The sequence below is a fragment of the Nothobranchius furzeri genome, chromosome 16 (genome assembly GCF_043380555.1).
Source record: "Nothobranchius furzeri strain GRZ-AD chromosome 16, NfurGRZ-RIMD1, whole genome shotgun sequence".
Taxonomy (NCBI): Eukaryota; Metazoa; Chordata; class Actinopteri; order Cyprinodontiformes; family Nothobranchiidae; genus Nothobranchius; species Nothobranchius furzeri.
Genome location: NC_091756.1, coordinates 21,958,511 through 21,983,721, shown reverse-complemented (window position 1 = coordinate 21,983,721; position 25,211 = coordinate 21,958,511). Strand labels below are relative to the sequence as shown.

General features: G+C 42.6%; 1 protein-coding gene across 3 annotated transcripts in view; it reads left to right on the top strand.

Moving 5' to 3' along the window:
* The first annotated feature begins 9,245 nt into the window (after positions 1-9,245).
* The window catches only part of radil2b (Ras association and DIL domains 2b), a 41,175-nt gene continuing 25,209 nt past the window's right edge, over positions 9,246-25,211 (top strand). For all 3 annotated transcript variants that reach the window (XM_015963756.3, XM_070545384.1, XM_070545383.1), the window contains exons 1-5: positions 9,246-9,568; positions 11,658-11,860; positions 13,368-13,542; positions 15,925-16,157; positions 21,930-22,372. In XM_015963756.3, the coding sequence (XP_015819242.3) occupies positions 9,378-9,568; positions 11,658-11,860; positions 13,368-13,542; positions 15,925-16,157; positions 21,930-22,372 (1,245 nt within the window). In that variant the 5' untranslated portion in view covers positions 9,246-9,377. The remainder of the gene's footprint in view (positions 9,569-11,657; positions 11,861-13,367; positions 13,543-15,924; positions 16,158-21,929; positions 22,373-25,211) is intronic.

The following is a 25,211-nucleotide window of genomic DNA, read 5'->3' as shown; positions in this document are numbered from 1 at the left end:
TTACCCTCATCATAATCACCATCATTATCATCATTTCCCTCATCATCATCACCATCATTATCATCATTACCCTTATAATAATCACTATCATTATCATCACCATCATTATCATCATTACCCTCGCCTGTCACAGTCTGCCCCTGTCTCCCTGACTGTGTCTCTCTCCTGCCCTTGATTAGTCCTTATTGTTTTCACCTGCCCCTCGTTTACCTGCCCATGTGTTCCTCATCTTCCCTGTGTATTTATACCTCCCTCCTCGTACCAGTCTTTGTCAGATCATTGTAGTTTTTAGTCATCGTTGTCCTGTGCTGTTCGTTCCCGTTCCACCATTAAAACCATTTTACTTTACCTGAAGCCTGCATCCGTACCTCCTGATCTGCTCCACCACACTTGGTCCATCATCTCCACACCCGCAACGTGACAGAATTATCTGACCAACCTGGACCTGTGGTGAGCTCAAAACATCTCCCTGGAGGATTATTTTTGGCTTTGTCCTTTTCAGCGGAGGGAGATTCCGGCCTGAGGGATTTTCAGCGCATCCTACATGTTTCGGGGTGGTCGAGCCCATTGCGTGGTTTTGGCGCATCCTACCTGTTCTCGGGGTGGTCAAAATCATTTCTCCTTTCCTGCTGTTTCGCCCCGTCCTGTTTTTCCAATGGAAGCCGAGGATCCTGGAGTTTTGATGAAGGTAAAAAACCCTACACACACCAACGTTCTCCGGGGTGGTAGGGCTGGTCTTCCCGCTCCATGTCTGCTTCCCTTCACCCGAGCCTCCGCCAATGGACCCAGCGAATCGGGATGTACACCTGCTCAGACCGTATGTCGAGTACCTGCCGCTGAGCTGGGTTTCCTCGCGTTGCTCCTGCAGTACACTAACTTCCTGGTCCACACCTGCGGGGCCTACGCCTGCAGGTCCTCCATGCTGCAGCCTCTTCTGAGTTCCGCCTGCTGCTGCAGCCTCTTCAGGGTCCTACGCTTGCTGCTGCAGCCTCTTCTGGGTCCCACTCCTGCTGCTGCTGTCTCTACTGGGTCCCACGCCTGCTGCTGCAGTTCCTACTGGGTCCCACCCTGGCTGCTGCAGTTCCCAGGTCCCGTTCCAGTTTCTGTTTGTGCCAAGTGTTCCAGTTTCCGAGTGTCCTGTCGAGTTCCAGTGTCCTGCGGCTGTCGAGCTCCAGAGACCGAGTTCCCGAGTCAAGTGTTCCTGGTCCCCCGAGTCAAGTGCTTCCTGGTCCCCCAAGTCAAGTGCTTCCTGGTCCCCCAAGTCAAGTGCTTCCTGGTCCCCCGAGTCAAGTGTTCCCGAGTCTCCTGTGTATGTGGCTTGTGGGCGTCTGGTATCCGCCCCTTAGGGGGGGGGGGGGGGGGGTACTGTCACGGTCTGCCCCTGCCTCCCTGACTGTGTCTCTCTCCTGCCCTTGATTAGTCCTTATTGTTTTCACCTGCCCCTCGTTTACCTGCCCATGTGTTCCTCATTTTCCCTGTATATTTTTACCTCCCTCCTTGTACCAGTCTTTGTCAGATCATTGTAGTTTTTAGTCATCGTTGTCCTGTGCTGTTTGTTCCCGTTCCATCATTAAAACCATTTTACTTTACCTGAAGCCTGCATCTGTACCTCCTGATCCGCTCCACCACACTTGGTCCATCATCTCCACACCCGCAACGTGTCATCTTCATCATCAGGATCATTATCATCACCATCACTATCATCCTCATCACCATCATTATCATCATTACTCTCATCATCATCACATCACTGTCATTATCATCACCACCATCACCATCACTATCATAATCATCACCATCACTATCATCATTACACTCATCATCATCACCATCATTATCATCATTACCCTCATCATCTTCACCATCATTATCATCATTACCCTTATCATGATCACTATCATTATCATCACCACCATCACCATCACTATCATAATCATCACCATCACTATCATCATTACACTCATCATCATCACCATCACCATCATTATCATCATTACCCTCATCATCTTCACCATCATTATCATCATTAGCCTTATCATAATCACTATCATAATCATCACCATCACTATCATCATTACACTCATCATCATCACCATCATTTTCATTATCATCACCATCATCACCATGACCATCACTATCATCTTCATCACCTTCATTATCATTATAATCACCACCATCACCATCATTGTCATCATTACCCTCGTCATCATCACTATCATTATCATCATTACTCTCATCATCATCACATCACTATCATTATCATCACCACCATCACCATCAGTACCATAATCAACACCATCACTATCATCATTACCCTCATCATCATCACCATCATTATCATTATCATCACCACCATCACCATGACCATCATCCGGGGGTGCTCAAACATTCTAAGAGCAGGGCCACAAGTATTGAAATTAAAGTCTTTATGGGCTGAAAAAATGATTGCAACTTTGAACGGAACCAAGCAATAACTGTTTTAGGGTTTTTATTTATTTTTTGTTTGTTCTAAAAAAACAATAAAATGAGGAAATATTATAAAAGCAACCATCATCAAGAGCCTGCTAAATAGACAAAATTATGCCATTCCAGAAATACATTTGGGTGCTGCACAAAATCTCTTCAGGCCCCTGGACTGCACTTTGGACATGCCTGGTCCAGGCTAAGACTACATTCTGATGTACAATCTGTAGGCTACAAGAAGAGAAAAATACAATCAAGGTCAAAAGAAATGATGAAACTGTAGCCAGTGGCTCATTGAGGTCACCATGGTAACAACCAGAGCTTTATCAACACTTAGTGGAAAAATCTTTAAAAATCCTCCAACCTGAACTGTGACTGTAAAACCTGGGAGTGCGACAGTTAGCGTGTTATTATCTCTTTAGTGTATTAACTCATTCAATGGCAGCAAACGGTGACAAATGTTATATCGTGTATAACTGTAAACACCTTTCTTATTGTTCTTTTTGTTTGTTGCCCAGAACTGTTCTGAAAGCCGTGACCATGGATGCTGCATGTACACCCTAAACACCAGCATGCCAGGAGGACCTTATAAACCCAGGCCCACCACCCAGCACGCAGCTTTGGGCACCGCTGTGACGAGACCCTCTCCGCCTACTCATTCGACTGACGTTCCAGAAAAAAACCTCCGATTTCAAACCCCAGCTCAGTCACGTAAAGTTCAACTTCAAGTAAGATTAAAATCTAGATTATGTTTAGGATGTCTCTATTGTGACTTCTTCTTGAGCTCCAAAGGGGGCGGGGCTTCTTCACCTCTTTTACTGAAATTCTTGTTGACTAAGAGCAAATTTCTTATGTCCATACCCAATAAACAACCAAAGAGTCACAATCACCTGTTCCTGACCACCCTGTACATCTTGATGAACGTTTGCCTGTTGTTTTAAAGCTGATGCTTGTGAAATCAGATGAAAGTCAGGACACGTTAGTGCACAGAATAATTGTGAGGCTGCTTCAGTGCTTATCCACCGGACACCCAGTACTGAAAGACATAAAGAATTCTTTTGAGAGGTGTGTCGGACCTCCCCGTGCTCTCTCTACCCTGTGAAGGGCGTTCCTGGTGTTGTGAGTCATCACACATGTTTAAAATAAAGGCTGCTTCAGGATCACCTGATTCTGTTTAAGTGTTTTGTGTTATTCACCTGCACAAACCTTGTGTTGGCCTATATGATAATGAGTTTTTAGTACTGCATGTGTTTTCAGTACAGACAAGAACTGTACTCCCCAGAGCTCAGAGCGTGGCCTGGTAGATGAAGGGGTTGTAGTCACACAAGCCCCTGATGCACATAAGCTGCTCTATCTGCAATGACATCATTGGAAATGACAACATGGTAACTCCATGGCAGGTGTGTGCACGTTTCTACAGTGATGCCTGATGAATGACCTCCTGACACATCCAGCCTTAGTCTATGTTTCGGATCTGCAGCCGTTCCTTGATAGTATCTCTGTAGTCAGGCAACCTGAACCTTTAAAACCCTTCTCAGCTACTGAATGGGCATGTTTTATCCTCTCTCACCCTCTTTTCTGTCTAACGAAGGCACAAAGAGCCTAATTTTAAAAAGTCAGACAAAAGCTCACACGCTCTCTCTTCTGTCTTGTTTCAGGCATCCCTTGAGTTCCTCCAGATGCATCGCTGAGACACTTAGCTGAGTTCTTGGCTGTAGAAAACACATGATGTTTATTTTGTGGAGTTTGGGTCCCACATTTAAAGCTGTTTGACCCCCATCAGCAGGTGGCACAGTTCAGCAGTTTGATTGTAAGGGAATACATGAATTTGAAGCCTTTATCACACTGAAAACAGGATTAGTCATTATATAATGTCACATAATTTAAAAGACACATCTGGTCATTTCAAATGTGGTAAATTCAACTCAGCCTTTTAAGTAATATTTTCATACATATTTTTTGATACATACTTTTATTATTTAATCTCTCCATTTTGCTGCTGTTGCACCAACATTTCCACCCCGAGGGAAAATAAAGTAATTTTCTAATTTACGTAAAATTATTCAGTTTGTCACATGAAGAAAACAAGGACAAACTGAGCTGCTATGAAAGCAGAAAAGAGCTGCTATGGGAGCCTGGAGGTCCAAACAAGGAATCGGTATGAGTTCAAATGTGGGTTTCAGTTAGGAAAATGACCACTGGTCCAAAATGAAAATCATGTATTTCTAACACAGTTGTGTTTTGCCCTCCTTCTACCATATTCACTTGTGTTGACCTTTTAACCCTTCAAGTGGCAGACCAACCACTTGAAATCCTGTCTTAATAAATCATGGCCCAAACTTAACTGAAAAAAATAAGTGCTGAACGAAAATAAAACAGTTTTAAAAAACTATGGGGATGTTTAAATTAAAGGCAAAATATTAAATCCTTGTGTGACATTATATTAAACCTTACTGACCCAAAAGAGCCAAAATATGAGAAAAAGAAATTCTTTGTTACTTTTTAGCCTGATTATAGAATTTATAGTATAAGTTCAGACAAATGTATCATATTTATAACTAATTATTAGAGTTTTATTGTATTGTTTGGAGCCAAAAATCTAAGCTGGAAAAAAATGTGATAACTGACCCAGCCCTGATTCAGATCAAAATAGTCATTTATGGAGCAGGGAGGGAAGTTTTAAAGCAGTTTTAGTCTCCGACCTGCCGCGCACACTGTGCATGTCACCTGAGCAGAATTAGCATGTGTGCAGCCAGTAAAAAAGCTTTGCTGCTCCCCCAGGCCTCCTGCTGAGAGTGTCTCTTCTCTGCTCACCTGGGATCTGATTACAAACGTTAAGCCCTTCTGTCCTGAGAACTGCTGACCTCGGCCTGCAGGAAGCTTCCTTTCCACCTGAGACTGAGTGGAGATCTGTCCAGGTGAACTGTGGGCAAATGAAGCTCATTGGAGACGGTGAGGTCACACATGAGGGGGTGAAGGGCCTGGCACTGGACTTTAGCAGTGTGCACAGTGCAGCTCCACCCTGGGCCACGTAAGCCCATTAAACTCTCCGGTCAAGCTAAAAGGGATTTTCCTGCCTCACTGTTTGATACACAGACAGACGAAATGCAACATGTCAAGTCAGGGTTCTGTACACAACCTGTGGAGCTCTCAACTGGACGTTTCTTATTGGGGGGAGTTTATGATGTCACAAAGCAAGAGAGGACACCTGGAATTCAGGATTGAGATGAACAATCTGAGACAGTCCAGAATCATCCTACCTGAGCCAAGCCCGAGTTTTGTTGATAAATGCCCCAAATCCATAAAAGGGGCGGGGCTTAGTCAGTTCTAAAGCATGTCGTTTAGCTCCCTTATTTATGCCATACTGTTACATCTCTTCTCTTTGACATGAAACTACACTACTGTTGCAGTGGCCTGTTTGGTTCTGGGGTCAACTGTTGTCTTGGGAAAGGTCTCCATCTAGTGGTCATCCTGAGAATCACTCGGACAAGCGCTCGGACTTTCATTCTCGAGTTTCATTAACATTTCCCTCTAAATAATAAAAAAAAAATAGCATTAACTTATTCAGTAGCTCCATCTCCAGCCATCTAAGTTTAGCTTCTTATGAGTTACGTTTTTATTTTATCTTCCCAAGCAGCCGTGAACTGTCCAGCTTTTCTTTTTTTAATGGATCTTTCAAATATAAATATTTTACATAGTTTTTCTTTATTTTTTTCTTTAGTCATAAATATGTGTTTGGTTTGTCAAGTAACTTCAATAAGAAACATCATGAGCATAATTCAGATTTTAAATCAGGATCTGTCTCACTTTTTATGATTAAGTATTTTAATTATAAAATTCACATGTAAGTCAGCAATGTGTATGTCAAAATGACTAAATAAGCATCGCATCACACACACACACACACACACACACACACACACACACACACACAGAATGTGAGCACTCAATGCTGTGCAATGTTACGTTGCTCGCAACAAAGGTGGGTTTTACCAAAATATAAAACAAATGAGGTCAGATGTTGGAGTGAGAAATGTTGGGACAACGCTGTTGACACGCAACATGAGCTGTATCCTTAAATGTCCACAATAAAGCAATGAAAATGTTTCATTTTGGCATTTTTAAATACATCTGGAGCAATAAGAGGAACCTTTATAACATAATGTAGATAGTTCTGTGATGGACAGGAGGCTTGTCCAGGGTGTCCCCATGCCTCTGCCTGATAGGCACCAGCTCAGTAGTAAATGAATACGTGAATAATGCAGTAAATCCTGGGATTATTGGCGACATGCACAGCCTGAAGCATCACTGCAGAAACGCCAAACACTTGCAGAAGACAACTCATGTCCATCTGGTGCATCTAAGGATCTTTTGACCTCTTCAGTCAGAGATGTGAGAGTTACATCTCCAAGATCTTGGAAAAGGTTGTGGCTAAACAACTTACATCCGCTCTTGATGAACACAACATCTATGATAGCTTCCAGTCAGGTTTTCGCGGAGCTCATTCTACTGAAACAGCTCTTCTTAGGGTCTCTAATGACCTTCTGACTCACAGTGATGCAGGGGACTGTTCTGTTCTGGTCCTGCTGGACCTGACTGCAGCCTTTGACACTGTTGACCATCACCTGCTACTGGAGAGGCTGAGAGACTGGGTAGGCCTATCAGGATCTGCTCTGGAGTGGTTCTCCTCTTATCTCTCTGAGCGCTCCTTTTCTGTGGCCGTCTCCAAGTTTAGGTCCTCCACCACCTCTCTTACCCATGGTGTCCCACAAGGTTCTGTGCTGGGGCCTCTGCTCTTCCTCCTCTATCTGCTTCCTCTTCAGCACATCCTGAGCTCCTTCAAAGGAATCTCCTACCATCTTTATGCAGATGACATCCAACTGTACATCTCCTTTAAGCCCCATGAGATGTCTAAGCTGCAGCTGTTACACACCTGCTTAGACTCTTATCAAAACCTGGATGGCTGGGAGCTTTCTTCAGCTGAATGAAAATAAGACGGAGATCCTCATCTGTGCCCCAGACAAGCTGGTTCCCAAAGTCAGAGACTCTCTTGGTCAGCTTGCTTCCCACACCAAACCTTCCGTCAGGAAACGGCGTGACCTTTGACCCAGCTCTCACCCTGGATTCTCATGTCAGTTCTCTTGTTGGTTCTTCCTTCTTCCATCTCAGGAACGTTGCTAAGCTGAGTCCCATTCTGTCCCGCTCTGAACTTGAGACAGTTCTCCACACCTTCATCTCCTCACGCTTAGACTACTGTAACTCTCTTTTCACGTGTCTGAGCAGAACCTCCCTGAACCGTCTACGGGTGGTTCAGAACGCCTGTGCTCGGCTTCTGACCAAGTCCTCCAAACACACCCACATCACCCCGCTTCTCCTCCAGCTTCACTGGCTGCCAGTCAACTCCAGGGTTCATTTCAAGATCCTGGTTCTGGTCTATAGGGCCTTACATGGACAAGCACCATCTCACATTGGGTGCATCTCCTTTACCGGAACTTCAGGGTAAATGCAGTGAGGGGAAATTGACTGAGAGATCCGAAGGCCCAGGTTCACTCTTGTGTCTCCATTTACAGTTTGGCCCTGTCAGGAATTTGCTAAAACGTCAGCACATCGCGACCGCTTCATTGTGAGTTATGTCATCGATTGGTGCAATGCTCGCAGAACTTGCCAAAAGCAGTGAAGAAAACATATTTTCCGACTGAGTCACAACCAGTCGGAAGCATTCCCACCCAATGCACCGGGCCGCTTGTCAGACCACTCTAAGTAGCTACCCTGATCAAGTACACAGAAAGCTCCTGAAAACAGCCTGGAAAATGGCTGTTCGGCCGACCCGGTCAAGTGGAGACTCAGGCATGTCGAGAGGTCCTGTAAAACTACCCTGAAGTTCTGGTAATGGAAACACACCTATTGGTCATCTTCTCAGTCCCTACACCCCCAGCAGGTCCCTGAGGTCCAGTGATCAAAGCCTACTGGTTGTGCAGCACCAGGCTGAAGACCAAAGGTGACAGATCATTTGCTGCTGTGGCCCCCAGACTCTGGACCTCTCTCCCCCTGAGCCTGAGATCATTGGACTCAGTGGTCTCCTCTAAAAAGCTGCTGAAACTCACCTGTTCAAGCTGGCTTTGGTGTGACCTTCTCTTCTTCTTCCTCACTGGCTCCTCATTTGTTTCTGTAAATTCTGTATTTTTCAGACTCTTGTGTCCATCTCTATTCAAATTGGATTGCTCCTGTGAAGCGTGATTATTTCTCTTGAGAGGCAATATGTAAAAATCCTTTCTTCTTGTTCTCATGTAAATAAATGTTATGAACGCAAGTTGTTTTTCGTTCAAACAACAATTTTAACAGATGATTTACTTTTTAATTATTTATCTCTCAAATTAATTAGCTGGTTTTTATTTAATTATTTGTTTGTTTGTGTTGACGCTGTTCTGTGCGTGCGCAGCCAGAAGATGGAGTCGTGGACGCAGAAATGTCTAAATTGCTCTTTAACTTCTCAGTTTGTTTATTCGGTCACCAAGTGCGTCTGTGACGCAATGATGATAAACAGTTTGCGTGTTTATATTGATAAGGACTGTTTCATCAGCTCGTGCTGCTGCGTGCGCTTGGCGCCTCCAGTATCAGAACACATCTGGAGCGAAGACTCAGTGAAACATCTGCTTGACTGAATAACTGCGTTCCGTTTTCAAGCTTTGGTCACGTTCAATATTTCAGCGTCAGAGACGTGACGTTGCGTGTTCAACTCCAGCCCTCGCAGAAAGGCCAGCCCATCCACAGCAGCTCCAACCACTGCATGGTGGCTGAAAGCATCTGAAGCGCCTGTTCCGGAGTGCGTAAAGCGAAGCGACAGCTGGATGAGCGTCCTGTGGAGAACATCACCGGAATGAAGCGCAGCAGCGCACGTCGCCAGCTGCGCCCTGATGGGAAAGACCGATTTAAAGAACATCAGCCGAAGTTCCAGCAGGAAGACGAATCAGATGGAGATGAATGAGAGGAACAGTTCGTCTGAAGAGTTCAGGTCTCTCCCGCTAAGACCACCGGGCTTTTCTTCAGCTTCCGCAGCGAGGCGGTTCGTCCGGCTGGGACGGAAGAGCAGCGATGGTTCTTCTCAGTGAGTAACCGCACGCTCCGGTGTGGAGAGGACAAGCTGGAGACCTTCAGAAGGACTTTTAGTAAAACTGATTCCACATTTTTATACAAACACTAAAATATTATAATTGATGCCAGTAACCCGGCCGCTGACTAAGGAAACTTCTGATTTATTGGTCATTTACAAAAACAAAAGATAAAAAAACTTGTAGGACAATAAAGACAATTCAGTTATTTCTGAGCTTTGAGATATTCGATACTTAATAAATACTATAAATCAAATCAAACAGGCAGCGATAAATCGTTTAACTGCAAATAAACCCAAAGTAAATAAAGTAAAAAGGAGCTTTCAAAAAGCTTAAAGGATAAAAAATAAAACATTTCATTTAACACAACTGCTTGTGTTTTTTATTTGATCACATTCTATTTATTTATTACTTTGATTCTAACAGCCTAAAACTTTGAACTGGGAATAATAATCAGCTCCTAAAATGCTGCTTAAATGATAAATAATATGGATCTGGCTTCTTTACTCAGGGATTTATGCATGATGACTTGATTTTAACCCTAAGCCCAGACCACTTCTTCTTGCATTTAATTTTTCTACTAAAGGGACATTTATAGAGGGTCTCTCACCGCTAGTTAAAGCAATTTAAACAAATCATCACCACCAAAAACATCGTACACAAGGAGAGTTTATCTGAAAATAAAAATATCTGAAAGTATGGACTCTGCCAAGGCTGCCCTTTGTGACCGATTCTGTTAACGTTTATGGACAGGATTTCTAGGTGCAGCCAAGGTGTGGAGGGGTCTTGTTTTGGTGGCCTGAGGATTGAGTCTCTGCCTTTTGCAGATAACGTGGTCTTGTTGGCTTCATCAGAGCGTGATTGCCGGTTTTTGCATGAGTGATTTACAGCCGATTAGGATGAGAATCAGCTCCTCTGAATGCAAGACCATGGTCTTGAGTCAGAAAAGGGTAGAATGCCTTCTCCGGGTCAGAGATGAGGTTCTGCTCCAAGTGGAGGAGTTTAAATATCTCAGGATCTTGTCCACAAGTGAGGGAACGATGGAGTGCAAGATCAAGATTGGTGCAGCGTCTTCAGTGATGTGGGCATTTTACCGGTCTGCTGGTGAAGACTTCAAGCTCAGCTCTCGATTCACCGGTCAATCTACTTTCCAACCCTCACTAATGGTCACAAGCTTTGCCAAGTGACCGAAAGGATGAGATCACTAATGCAAGCGGCTGAAATTAGTTTTCTCCGTGGGGCATCCGGGCTCTTCAGCGCAGAACAAGGAAGTTGCACAACCAGTTACTGATCTGTGTCAGCTTATCCCACTGGTGGGGCTTGAAGGCGTCAAATTCGTATCAGATGTCAGGGAAAGTATCTAAAGGAAGGACATAGAAAAGAAAAAAATAGAAGTCCCAGAACTGAGCCTTGTGGAACTCCACAAGTTAGTGGAGCAGTCTCTGAGGAAATGGTTTCTGTCTTCACAATGAAAGTTCTGTTTCAAAGACAAAAGCCATCCAGAACATTTAGCCTGTTAAACTAGGTGTTGTGGTCTACTGTATCGAAAGCTGCACCGCAACATTTACAACAATATTTAAGTTTTGATTCAAACTCTGTAGTTTTTTAATTGTTTAATTGTGCCAGAATTGTCCAACAGGGAAGTTTTAAGCCCATAGTTGCTCTAAGTTTGAATTCGTGACAGCCTAACACAAGACCCTCGTCATTTCCAAGTAGCTCTAAGACTCTGAAACACGTCTCATTTCCAAAGCGACCATGAAGCTGTTCTTCTCACACCATAAACATGTGAGATCTTCCACCATGCCAGGACTCACCTCAGTCCTCCAGCAGCAGCAGCAGCTAGTCTGAGATCTGTGGCGTAACTGCAGACAACCTTTGAACCAGCTATAAGAAGCTTAGCGCCTTGGTGACGGGGTGAACAACACCTCATTGTTTCAGTCATGTTCAGAGGGAGCTGAGGGAGGCGCGGTGAAGGAGGACGGAGCAGATGGACTCTTTAGGCTTTAGCTTGTTTTCTCTTTTCTTTTAAAAAGTGTGGTTGAATTTCATCCTCCCATCAGTTCATATTCTGGTCTTTTTCATCAGGTCAGCCTCTTCTTCTGGCACCTCATCCACCTCCAGGTCAGCTGAGGACGCTAGCGTCAGACCGCCCGGCAAAAGTTGCATCCGTCACCACGTCAACCGCCTCTCGGGACTCTTCATTCACAGCTCGGTCCCGGGATCAGGCTCCATGGCGCTGACGACGGGTCTCCGGTCATCTCGCTCTATTCAAGCCAGGAAAGGAAGCAGTAGGTCACGCTGAGGCTGTTCTCACTGTGGTGCATGTCTGAATGCTTGTTTATCACTCTGGCAGGAGGCAGGGATAACATATGAGCTACATCATCAGGACAAAATCCTTCCAGTGTTTCTGTCACCTGAGTACTGGCTCTGCTTTCTGAAGCAACACTTCACTAGGAGATCTTGGTGGTCTTGAGACTTGGACCATAAGAGATTCAAGGTTCCTCAATTCAATGGGAGTAAAGCAGGACCAGAACAGAACCGAGCCTCTTCCATGTTTGTGATGCCGGTTCAATGCTGTTTGTCTCTTCTATAAACAGCTGATGGGAGTTTCCAAAAAGATCCAGTATTGTCTCATCAGTCCTAAAGATTTTCTCCCAGAAACATTGTATTTCTGTCCTCAGTGGAGCCCTCTGAAGCCCATTATGGTGCAACCAGAAACTTTTCAGTTCACCTTGACTGGTTCTGAACTGTTTCTTTGGCTCTTGTTCCACCATCCATCTGATGGGGTCCATCATGTCCTGGGTCCATGTCCCACAGACCTTCTGCCTCTTTTTAAAGTGATGCTGTGATTACGTGAACACGAAGCTGCTCACATCTCTATCATCTTCTTTTCTGAGCTCCTCAGACAGCTCTGGTTCTTGCTTGTTCTGGTCCAGGTTCACAACACCCACCGTGCAGTGTGATAGTGGCACCAGGCTGAACGTCTGATGGAAAAACATGACAGCTCCTGTGATGCTGATGCAGGTCAAACACACAACTAAAGTGCAACCTCCAGACATCTATGACTATGTTTACATGCAGCCAGTATTCGGGTTTCTGATACATTTGGAATTACTCGTTTACATGCACAAGTAGAGAGAATTGCCCCTGTGCACCTGGAACGTCTAATATCCCGATTACATAACTTGTGTGTAATCATAAGTCTCTAAAGGTGAACGAGGGAAGAAACACATTTATCTGATGCTTTTCTTACCTTTTCAACATTGTTTAATGTAAAGTTTGGTTCAACACGAAGCTTAATTACAACAATCCAACGAGACAGAGCCTGGATTTGTATTCTGAACAGTTTAAACATGTTTAAAAAGGAGACGTGTGACGCGTTGAAAAATCAGCACCCTGCTCAGGCCCGGTAGGCCCGCCCACAACGCGGCGGCTGCTGTCGCTCCCAGTGTTTTCTTTACTGTGGGAAACGGGTAATAATGGCTCTTTGATGGGAAAAGGTTGCCGACCCCTGATCTACTCAAAAGACCAAGATTCCTCGTGAATAGTGCAAGCGCAGAGCGCACCTCTTGAAAGTGTTATCCCATACGCGTTTACATGACCTGATATTCGGGTTAGAAAAGGGTTACCCCAGGGGTAATAACCCGGTTTTAAAACCCCTGGTTATGAGCATAACCAGGGTTTTTGCCAGTATTTACGTGGCCTTGCGGAACTGGGTTATTGCAATTTACCGGGTTTTGAAAAGCAACAACAACAAAAAACTCAGACCAACACTGAAACATGACATGTCTGCAGTGGTCTCTACACCAGCCCCGCCACCAAACGACCCATCGGAGTTGTCCAACCAGATCACTGCCCCGGGAATCTTGAAGATCTTTGGGAATGACATCTGTGAAGGGGCTCACTACAAAAGCGTCCTGGCCACCACACACTCCAGCGCCAAGGAGCTCGTCAAAGAGGCCCTGGAACGGTGAGACCATGTTTTTTGCTCAGATCTGCTCAACCTGAGTTATGCTGCTCCTCATCAGCAACTACACAAAAACTCTCAACCTGCTAAATGAAAATAAAAGCTGCAGAAAGAATTTAGACACAAGAAGCTGAATTTCTTTCCGCGTTTGACTCGTTTTTGGATCTAATTTTCCTGGATAGCATCAACATGGTGTACCAGGGTTTATATATTTGCAAAACATGTTAAAACATTTCCTGCATTAGCCAGAATCACTCATGCATGCATTGTTTAATATTAAAAACATAATAATAAAGGAAATCTAATGACATAACATCAAAGCTGAAACTGACACAAAGCAGGTGCACCCCCTAGTGGCTGGCTCATGCTGGCTGCTGTACGAGATTTAAGCTCCGCCTCCTCCTTTTGAACCAATCAGATGTCTTCCTGACTAAAACGTAAAAATACACATCAGACAATATGTTCAACATGAAGATGATCCTGGACTAGCCCCCATCTCATCCTTACCTTTGACAGAGACTGAGAGCTACCGCAGCAAAGGTGAAATAGGTTTAGCACTATTTGGTTATTTGATGACTATTGTTTGCAGGTGAGACATAACTTTCAGCCCTACATCCTGAAAGGGCAGACTCTGTTTCCACAAGCCTGTAAAAGATAAACAAACAATGATACGTTTGTTGATGGAATGAAAAAATGCTAAAATATTTAATAATTAATTTAACTGAGTTTAACCAACGCTATTAAAGTAAAACCAAAGCCTAAAGTTAGGTTGAAATAAACTGTTTTGTTTTATTATTTCTTTGTCTGAACAATGCTTCAAGACAATTAATCTTACATTGTTGCCAAACATAATTAGCCACCTTAACGATGTCGTAGATCTTATAAGAATAAGTTCATTAATTTTCCACAATCTGGGGCATGTTGTAGTTATTTCTCTGCTCCGACACCCTTGATTTACATGTTCAGCAGCTCATGAAGCTCTACAGAAGCCTGTTAATCACCTGCTGATTTAAACCAAGTGTGCTGATGTTGGCCCTCCAGGAGCAGAATTGGGCACCCCTGCTCTAGCACAGTCAGCATCCTTTCAGTCAGGAGCCAGTAACACACCTGAGACTGGAGCACACCTGTAGCTCATAACAAGAGTGAATACCAACAGGAAAATGCTGCCGGGGACTATGGGACAGTCTGAGGTACCCACATGTTTAGCTGAATTGCTCATTCCAATGAGTTAACGAAATTTACTTCATAGTAAAAGTGACTAGTTGGATCTTCCAATAAAGATTTATGTTGTTATAAAGAAATAATCAACCAGACACCAACCACCGTACTTTTTACAATAATTCGATAAACACTGGCCTTGGACATTTTTAGGAGTGTGTGTCTCTTGTTTCAAAGGTGGTGTTCAAGCTGATCCAAATGAATCAGGTCCACATGTCTCGTTCTTCTTTGTGTGTGTGTGTGCGTGCATGCGTGTGTGCGTGCGTGTGTGTGTGTGTGTGTGTGTGTGTGTGTGTGTGTGTGTATGTGTGGAGCCCAATCGTTCAGTCAGGAGTCCTGAAATGGTCTAGCACAGACCACAGACTTATGAAAGACAGCCAGTGTCGGTTCTGGCTCTGTCTGTGCCGTTTCAGCCAGAGGGATAATGGAATGATTAATGTGAGTGGTGCTCAGCTCCTACAGGGAAGAAGAGACATTATTCCTGTACCAAAGAGCACAGCTTACATCGTAGTATAAAGACTCGTGCATGAGGCCTTTACAGTTGGCTATGTTAACAATCACACCCTTTGAAACACAAACAAAACATCTTTTACCAGCTGTACTTATCCAATGTAACATATAACATTCATATTAAAGTTAGACTTAAAAAAAATGTAAAAACAAAACAACCAGAAATACTTACAGATGAATAAAGGCTCACCCCCTCACCTGTTGGGGTGCCGCTCTATCAACTTCTGTTGAGCACAGAGATCCTTTCTGAAGAAACACACCTCTAAATGATTTTTAAAGTCTTCAGTCTGTAACAAATGCTTTAATAGACCTGTGTACGTTTTAGGTTTTGTTGTTTCAGCCAAGTTGCTAAAATCTTAGGTAGCACGAGCTTCATTTATTCTGTAATGTTCTTTGGTTTCAGGGGAAGAAGAACCAAAGGTTCTTAAAGCTGGGGCAACACTGAGTTTGGGATCCAGAGATGATCTCCAGAAATCAAATAAACCTAAAAACAATTGCTATTGTTGAAAAGTTTTACTGTAACGGATGTTAGAAATAATAGCCTTTAATTCATGTTATTTTTGGATAAGTAGCACTGAATAAATTAGCATGTTTTGTGTCTGTGGGTGTTTTGTAGTAAAGATCTTTTCTTATTATTGTGGCAATTATTTCATATAGGTATGGCCTGAGCAAGGAAGAGGTCCAGTCGTATGTTCTGTGTGACAGCGTTGGTTCTATTGATGACCATCAGTGGCGAACAGAAGGAATCAGAGTAGTGGGTGACCACGAGAAACCCCTCCTGCTGCAGTCGTTATGGAAACCTAGAGAGGGCTTGGTGAGACGCTTCGAGATCCAGCCAAGAAGATCGATAGAGGAGAAGGTATCCAAGGAGAAGGACACCATCACTGCAGGTATGTTCAACTCAAATATACATATATATATATATATATATATATATATATATATATATATATATATATATATATATATATGTATATATATATATATATATATATATATATATATATATATATATATATATATATATATATATATGTGTGTATATATATATATATATATATATATATATATATATATATATATGTATATATGTACATACATATAAACATATGTATATATATGTATATACAGTACATATATACAGTGGGGCAAAAAAGTATTTAGTCAGCCACCGATTGTGCAAGTTCTCCCACTTAAAATGATGACAGAGGTCAGTAATTTACATCATAGGTACACTTCAACTGTGAGAGACAGAATGTGAAAAAAAATCCATGAATTCACATGGCAGGATTTTTAAAGAATTTATTTGTAAATCAGGGTGGAAAATAAGTATTTGGTCACTTCAAACAAGGAAAATCTCTGGCTCTCACAGACCTGTAACGTCTTCTTTAAGAAGCTTTTCTGTCCTCCACTCGTTACCTGTATTAATGGCACCTGTTTGAACTCATTATCTGTATAAAAGGCACCTGTCCACAGCCTCAAACATTCAGACTCCAAACTCCACTATGGCCAAGACCAAAGAGCTTTCGAAGGACACCAGGAAAATAATTGTAGACCTGCACCAGACTGGTAAGAGTGAATCTACAATAGGCAAGCAGCTTGGTGTGAAAAAATCAACTGTGGGAGCAATTATCAGAAAATGGAAAACATACAAGACCACTGATAATCTCCCTCGATCTGGGGCTCCATGCAAGATCTCATCCCGTGGGGTCAAATGAACGGTGAGCAAGAATCCCAGAACCACATGGGGGGACCTGGTGAATGACCTGCAGAGAGCTGGGACCACAGTAACAAAGGTCACCATCAGTAACACACTACAACGGCAGGGAATCGAATCCTGCAGTGCCAGACGTGTTCCGCTGCTGAAGCCAGTGCATGTCCAGGCCCGTCTGAAGTTTGCCAGAGAGCACATGGATGATACAGCAGAGGATTGGGAGAATGTCATGTGGTCAGATAAAACCAAAGTAGAACTTTTTGGTATAAACTCAACTTGTCGTGTTTGGAGGAAGAAGAATACTGAGTTGCATCCCAAGAACACCATACCTACTGTGAAGCATGGGGGTGGGAACATCATGCTTTGGGGCTGTTATTCTGCTAAGGGGACAGGACGACTGATCCGTGTTAAGGACAGAATGAATGGGGCCATGTATCGTGAGATTCTGAGCCAAAACCTCCTTCCATCAGTGAGAGCTTTGAAGATGAAACGTGGCTGGGTCTTCCAACACGACAATGATCCCAAACACACCGCCAGGGCAACAAAGGAGTGGCTCCGTAAGAAGCATTTGAAAGTCCTGGAGTGGCCTAGCCAGTCTCCAGACCTCAACCCCATAGAAAATCTGTGGAGGGAGTTGAAAGTCCGTGTTGCTCGGCGACAGCCCCAAAACATCACTGCTCTCGAGAAGATCTGCATGGAGGAATGGGCCAAAATACCAGATACTGTGTGTGCAAACCTGGTAAAGACCTATAGTAATCGTTTGACCTCTGTTATTGCCAACAAAGGTTATGTTACAAAGTAGTGAGTTGAATTTTTGTTATTGACCAAATACTTATTTTCCACCGATTTACAAATAAATTCTTTAAAAATCCTGCCATGTGAATTCATGGATTTTTTTTCACATTCTGTCTCTTACAGTTGAAGTGTACCTATGATGTAAATTACTGGCCTCTGTCATCATTTTAAGTGGGAGAACTTGCACAATCGGTGGCTGACTAAATACTTTTTTGCCCCACTGTACATATATATGTATATATATGTATGTATATATATGTGTATATATACATTTTCTCAGTGTTATTAAGCTATTAATCCCTGCAGTCATGATTGTTCACCACCACACAACACAACGCTACCAGCTGTTGGCCTTCCCAGGCTTTTATCATTCAAAATGATTATGCTGTTAAATGTAAAATAGTGTTTTTGGGGAACAACCTGTTGGTGACCAAAGTCAGCTTTTCTGATGATATTCAGTCAAAATGTACAACTTCATAGGTATAGAAATTTGGTAAAAAGGACACAGATCATAATAAACTATCTGGTGATCCACATGTTCCTTAGCACGCTTACGAAGATGCAGCAAAGCAGTGAATAACATTGTTAAAGATGGAACATTGTGTATTGCTCTAAAGCTGCCTGGCCTTGCCTACAGTGGGGCCTGAGTCACTTCCGCATCACGGGTCCCCGGAAGAATGAAAAAATAAATGCAAGTCAACAGGGCTAAAAATGCTATTTTCTAACCCGCTTTGCCTTACGCCCTGGATCACACATATGTTGTACTGCAATTTAAATGAAAAGTAATGGTGGGTGTTTCGACCACGCCAGTAACGTACTTTGAGATTCATCAGCTTGTAAAAGTTCATAATTAGCATGACTACAAACTAGAAATGGGCACGTCGCATATATGGCATCATCACAGAATCTTCTCTCCCCTAGCATAGCTGCTACTTACCACATGGCCAGATTTATGGTGGTTCTTTCCTCCTGTGGGAAGTTTGATAAACTTACAGCCATTTTCCCTCAGTTTTCTCCGTGTCTGGTTCGATGACGTCACTTTCGTGAAGCGCATTTGTAGTCCTGGACTCATCTTCACACAAAACTTAAAATATCATTCCCCCCGTTTGAAAATAAGCACGTTCTTGGTATCAAAATGCGTCTTTAAAATTCACGGACATCATACGTGAAATCCATGGCACAAAACAAGCTGAATTAGAAAACAGTGTTTTTAGCCCCGTTGACTTGCATTCATTTTTTTCGTTCTTCCGGGGACCCGTGATGCGGAAGTGACTTAGGCTCCCTATTGAGACTTTTTTGTCCGTGACTGGACGGGCTTATTTATGGTGTTTGGAAGGATTGGTTCTCTGCTTGTCATCTGGGAGCTTGTCAAAACCAGGTCTAAATTCGATTTAAAAATTCTATCTATTCACCCATTGCATCTTCTTGTATCTGTAATTGTTTTTGAGTTTGGTACTTGATGTCACATAATCATGTTGTCAAAGTGAGGTGTTATTTTTGTAATTAATTAATTAATTAATTTTTTATCCTATTTCCTTGTTTATTTTATTATAAATTTTGTATTTTAGTTCTTGTTCAGTTTATTTGGTCTGTTTGTATTACTCAGTTTTGGCTTATGCCACTGATAGTCTTGCTATCTATCATTGTTTCGGTGTTTTAAAGGAGGACCCCTTTGACAACGAGATGATGCATCTCAAGGGGTTTTATTCTCTAGAAATAAAAGTAAATAAAAAATTAATAAATCAGGGGGTAGGGCAGCAGGTTAAACGTCTTCACGGGCCACAAAATGTTTGTTTTATGTGCTTTTGTTTTTTGAATTCCTATAAATGGGTCGAAATTTGGCATATTAGTAAAAATTGTAACAAAATTGTTAGAAAGTGTCAAACGCCCACTGGAGAAAATGCAGTTGTAGGCCGCCCAAAATCACTCAGGGCCTCAAATGGCCTCGGCCATGCCCAATCAACAAGAAAATCGCTGAGTTCTGGATATCTAAAAAATCCGGTTTTATTTTTTTTACATTTCAGCCAAACGTCAGACAGCTTAGAGTATTTTTCTAGTTTGTTACAAATTTGGATTTTATTTTCATATTGAGTAGTGAATCTGACAGAAACACAGTGATGTAAGACACTTGGTTACTGTCACGCCTTTTCTCTAATCTTCCATCTGATCTACATGTGCTTATAAAACATGGAGCAGAACTTTCCACGGATACCGCGGGCACGGCTCGTGTGTTTATCTGAGCTGTGGTTTACACAGCTCTGCTCTTGGTGGAAGTGTGTGTCCTGTTTGGCTGCCGTGAGCAGCTCAGCGTGTAACAGCGTTCCATCAGTGTCAGCTTGCGGATTCCTGCTGCGCTGCTGAGCTGAATCTTTTTATTTCCATGAGAGAGGTCTCTCTTTCCACCGAGGCCTGCTTCCTGTACGGGGATTCTTCTTGTTGACTCTGGCTCGATCGCGGCGTGCACAGACGGCGCACACGCCTCACCTTCAGGAAAAACATAAATAAAAGGGGTATAGCTGTGCCCCAACACCCATCACCCGTCTGTCTCATGAGTTCATGCAGCAGCTCCCAGATTTCACAGCCTTCCCTCTGATTGTAAACTAAGCTAACAGCTGCATGCTGCCACATTTAGCTTTCCGTAACAGTAAAATAGGGTGTGAAACTTTTACAGTCAGGAATCATAGTGTTAGTCTAAACATGGAGGCATGAATCACCATATATAAAAACCATAGAATAAAATGCTAAATGTTTAGCTAACGTGTAAATCCAGAGGGCTTCAAAATGGAAGCAGCTACTGAAATAGAAACCACAGAGAAGAAAACACTTAGCTAACATCTCAGAGACCCTAATGCCTGGTCCAAAAGTGGTGGATATCAGCTGAGATGTCAGGATGGTTTCTCTGGACTACTCAGCTGGCAGCTGAATCTGTCCAATAGGTGAAGGCATTGTCAGAAAGCAAGGTGAGGGGGTCACAAGCATAGAGACTATCAGGTGATGAAGCCAGCTAAAGGCAGGCATCGCTGTAGAGTCCATCAGGAGTGAGGAAAAACAACAAATCCAGAGCGCAGGAGCAAGGCCATAATCAGGAGGAAGACAGCTATAGATAAGTTTAAAGCAGGGTTAGCTTATTAAAATATCCCAAAATTTGAATATCTCAAGGAGCACTGCTAACAACTGCTACCTTACTAAGACATGGCCGTCTATCTAAAATGAGTGACAGAGCAATAAGAGCCCTGGTCTGAGAAGTTTCCAAGAGGCTCGCGGGCTCAAAGGAGCAGCAGAAACTCAGGTGGCAGACCAAAATTAAACTTTTGGGCCTAAATGCAAAGAAAAAGTAAATGATGAATGGTCTGCATAGCGCCTTCTAGGCTTGAGCAACCCTGCGCGATGACAGACAGTAGAGCAGGTTGCAGTCCAGAGTCAGTGTCTCCAAAGTGAACACAGCTCACGGCCACTTTTGTTTGATTTAAGGAAGACTCCACGGACATTTCCACGCTTCTTTTTCCCCACCAACGTGCTCGGAGATTTCCACGTTCCTGAGAAGTGTGTGTGAACAAAACCTACTGGTTGCGAGAACCGGACTGATGCCACCCAGCCCGGACCAGAACAGATGTGGAAGTGGCATAAGTGTCTTGCCCAAGGACTAGGCAGAGCTCTCTGCTGGGAGTCGGGATCGATCCGACCACCCTCTGATTACTGCACAACCTGCTCTACCTCCTTAGCTACTGCTGCCCCAGTAACACTGCTTATCGCCCTGTGAACATGGTGGTGGCAGTATCATGCTGTGGGGGAAGCTGGTCAGAGATGATGGGAAGATGGATGGAGCTAAACACAGGGCTATCCTGGAGGAACACCTGGGAAGGAGATTAGCCTTTCAGGAAGACCCTAAACATGCAGCAAGAGCTACAATGGAATGGTTTAGACCAAATAAATTCATGCGTTAGAACGGCCCAGCCAGAGTCCAGTCCAAATCCCACTGAGCATTTGTGGCGAGGCTACTTTGTGTCAGTGTATCATAGGAAATCTTAAACACATTTAATTATATTGTCATAAGGTGTCAAAATAGGTTAACGTTCAACCAATAACTAAGAATGTTTTGCTGTAAGTGTGTGTGTCTATTCCTTAAAGAGTTTTTTCCTCATGCTTGTGTTAGGCATCAATGCCCAGGCCCGTAAACTGCAGAAAAGCCGATCCAGAGTGACCTCCACGCTTCTAGAGAGGACGGTCGGTCGGAGCCATAGGCTGTGGCGGAGCAAAAGTGAGATGGATCTTTTGGATGATGAACCTGAAAATGATTCACGTGCCAGGGATCACTGTGAGAACCCCAGTTCTGCTCCAGCGCAGAGCTGTGAGCATCTTAAAGTGGGTCCAGAACAGAACCACATTCATGGCATGGCGACTCACTCAGAGGGGGATGGTGGGTCAGAGGCCACAACAGAGGACCTCTGTGTGTCGAGGACGAGGGGCGAGCGGGAGGAAGAGGAGTCTGAAAGAGAGGAGACAGAGAGCAGCGACGATAACACCACACAGTACTCCATTCACCCTCCTAATGACTGTCCCTACCTGCTGCTGCTTCAGGGCTGCAGTCTCGCACAGGTATTTGATCCATCTACAGGTACTCTACAGGTGGTTAATGTAACTACAGATATTTGATCCATCTACAGGTGGTTAATGTAACTACAGGTATTTGATCCATCTACAGGTGGTTAATGTAACTACAGGTATTTGATCCATCTACAGGTAGTCTACAGGTGGTTAATGTAACTACAGGTATTTGATCCATCTACAGGTGGTTAATGTAACTACAGGTATTTGATCCATCTACAGGTGGTTAATGTAACTACAGGTATTTGATCCATCTACAGGTGGTTAATGTAACTACAGGTATTTGATCCATCTACAGGTGGTTAATGTAACTACAGGTATTTGATCCATCTACAGGTGGTTAATGTAACTACAGGTATTTGATCCATCTACAGGTAGTTAATGTAACTACAGGTATTTGATCCATCTACAGGTAGTTAATGTAACTACAGGTATTTGATCCTACTACAGGTAGTCTACAGGTAGTTAATGTAACTACAGGTATTTGATCCATCTACAGGTGGTTAATGTAACTACAGGTATTTGATCCATTTACAGGTGGTTAATGTAACTACAGGTATTTGATCCTACTACAGGTAGTCTACAGGTAGTTAATGTAACTACATGTATTTGATCCATCTACAGGTGGTTAATGTAACTACAGGTATTTGATCCATCTACAGGTAGTTAATGTAACTACATGTATTTGTCCATCTACAGGTGGTTAATGTAACTACAGGTATTTGATCCTACTACAGGTAGTCTACAGGTAGTTAATGTAACTACAGGTATTTGATCCATCTACAGGTGGTTAATGTAACTACAGGTATTTGATCCATCTACAGGTGGTTAATGTAACTACAGGTATTTGATCCTACTACAGGTAGTCTACAGGTAGTTAATGTAACTACAGGTATTTGATCCATCTACAGGTGGTTAATGTAACTACAGGTATTTGATCCATCTACAGGTGGTTAATGTAACTACAGGTATTTGATCCTACTACAGGTAGTCTACAGGTAGTTAATGTAACTACAGGTATTTGATCCATCTACAGGTGGTTAATGTAACTACAGGTATTTGATCCATCTACAGGTAGTTAATGTAACTACAGGTATTTGATCCATCTACAGGTGGTTAATGTAACTACAGGTATTTGATCCATCTACAGGTAGTTAATGTAACTACAGGTATTTGATCCATCTACAGGTGGTTAATGTAACTACAGGTATTTGATCCATCTACAGGTAGTTAATGTAACTACAGGTATTTGATCCATCTACAGGTAGTTAATGTAACTACAGGTATTTGATCCATCTACAGGTAGTTAATGTAACTACAGGTATTTGATCCATCTACAGGTGGTTAATGTAACTACAGGTATTTGATCCATATACAGGTGGTTAATGTAACTACAGGTATTTGATCCATCTACAGGTAGTTAATGTAACTACAGGTATTTGATCCATCTACAGGTAGTTAATGTAACTACAGGTATTTGATCCATCTACAGGTAGTTAATGTAACTACAGGTATTTGATCCATCTACAGGTAGTTAATGTAACTACAGGTATTTGATCCAACTACAGGTAGTTAATGTAACTACAGGTATTTGATCCATCTACAGGTGGTTAATGTAACTACAGGTATTTGATCCATCTACAGGTGGTTAATGTAACTACAGGTATTTGATCCATCTACAGGTAGTTAATGTAACTACAGGTATTTGATCCATCTACAGGTGGTTAATGTAACTACAGGTATTTGATCCTACTACAGGTAGTCTACAGGTAGTTAATGTAACTACAGGTATTTGATCCATCTACAGGTGGTTAATGTAACTACAGGTATTTGATCCATCTACAGGTGGTTAATGTAACTACAGGTATTTAATCCATCTACAGGTGGTTAATGTAACTACAGGTATTTGATCCATCTACAGGTGGTTAATGTAACTACAGGTATTTGATCCATCTACAGGTGGTTAATGTAACTACAGGTATTTGATCCATCTACAGGTAGTTAATGTAACTACAGGTATTTGATCCATCTACAGGTGGTTAATGTAACTACAGGTATTTGATCCATCTACAGGTGGTTAATGTAACTACAGGTATTTGATCCATCTACAGGTAGTTAATGTAACTACAGGTATTTGATCCATCTACAGGTGGTTATTGTAACTACAGGTATTTGATCCATCTACAGGTGGTTAATGTAACTACAGGTATTTGATCCATCTACAGGTGGTTAATGTAACTACAGGTATTTGATCCATCTACAGGTAGTTAATGTAACTACAGGTATTTGATCCATCTACAGGTGGTTAATGTAACTACAGGTATTTGATCCATCTACAGGTGGTTAATGTAACTACAGGTATTTGATCCATCTACAGGTAGTTAATGTAACTACAGGTATTTGATCCATCTACAGGTAGTTAATGTAACTACAGGTATTTGATCCATCTACAGGTGGTTAATGTAACTACAGGTATTTGATCCATCTACAGGTGGTTAATGTAACTACAGGTATTTGATCCATCTACAGGTGGTTAATGTAACTACAGGTATTTGATCCATCTACAGGTAGTTAATGTAACTACAGGTATTTGATCCATCTACAGGTAGTTAATGTAACTACAGGTATTTGATCCATCTACAGGTGGTTAATGTAACTACAGGTATTTGATCCATCTACAGGTGGTTAATGTAACTACAGGTATTTGATCCATCTACAGGTGGTTAATGTAACTACAGGTATTTGATCCATCTACAGGTGGTTAATGTAACTACAGGTATTTGATCCATCTACAGGTGGTTAATGTAACTACAGGTATATGATCCTACTA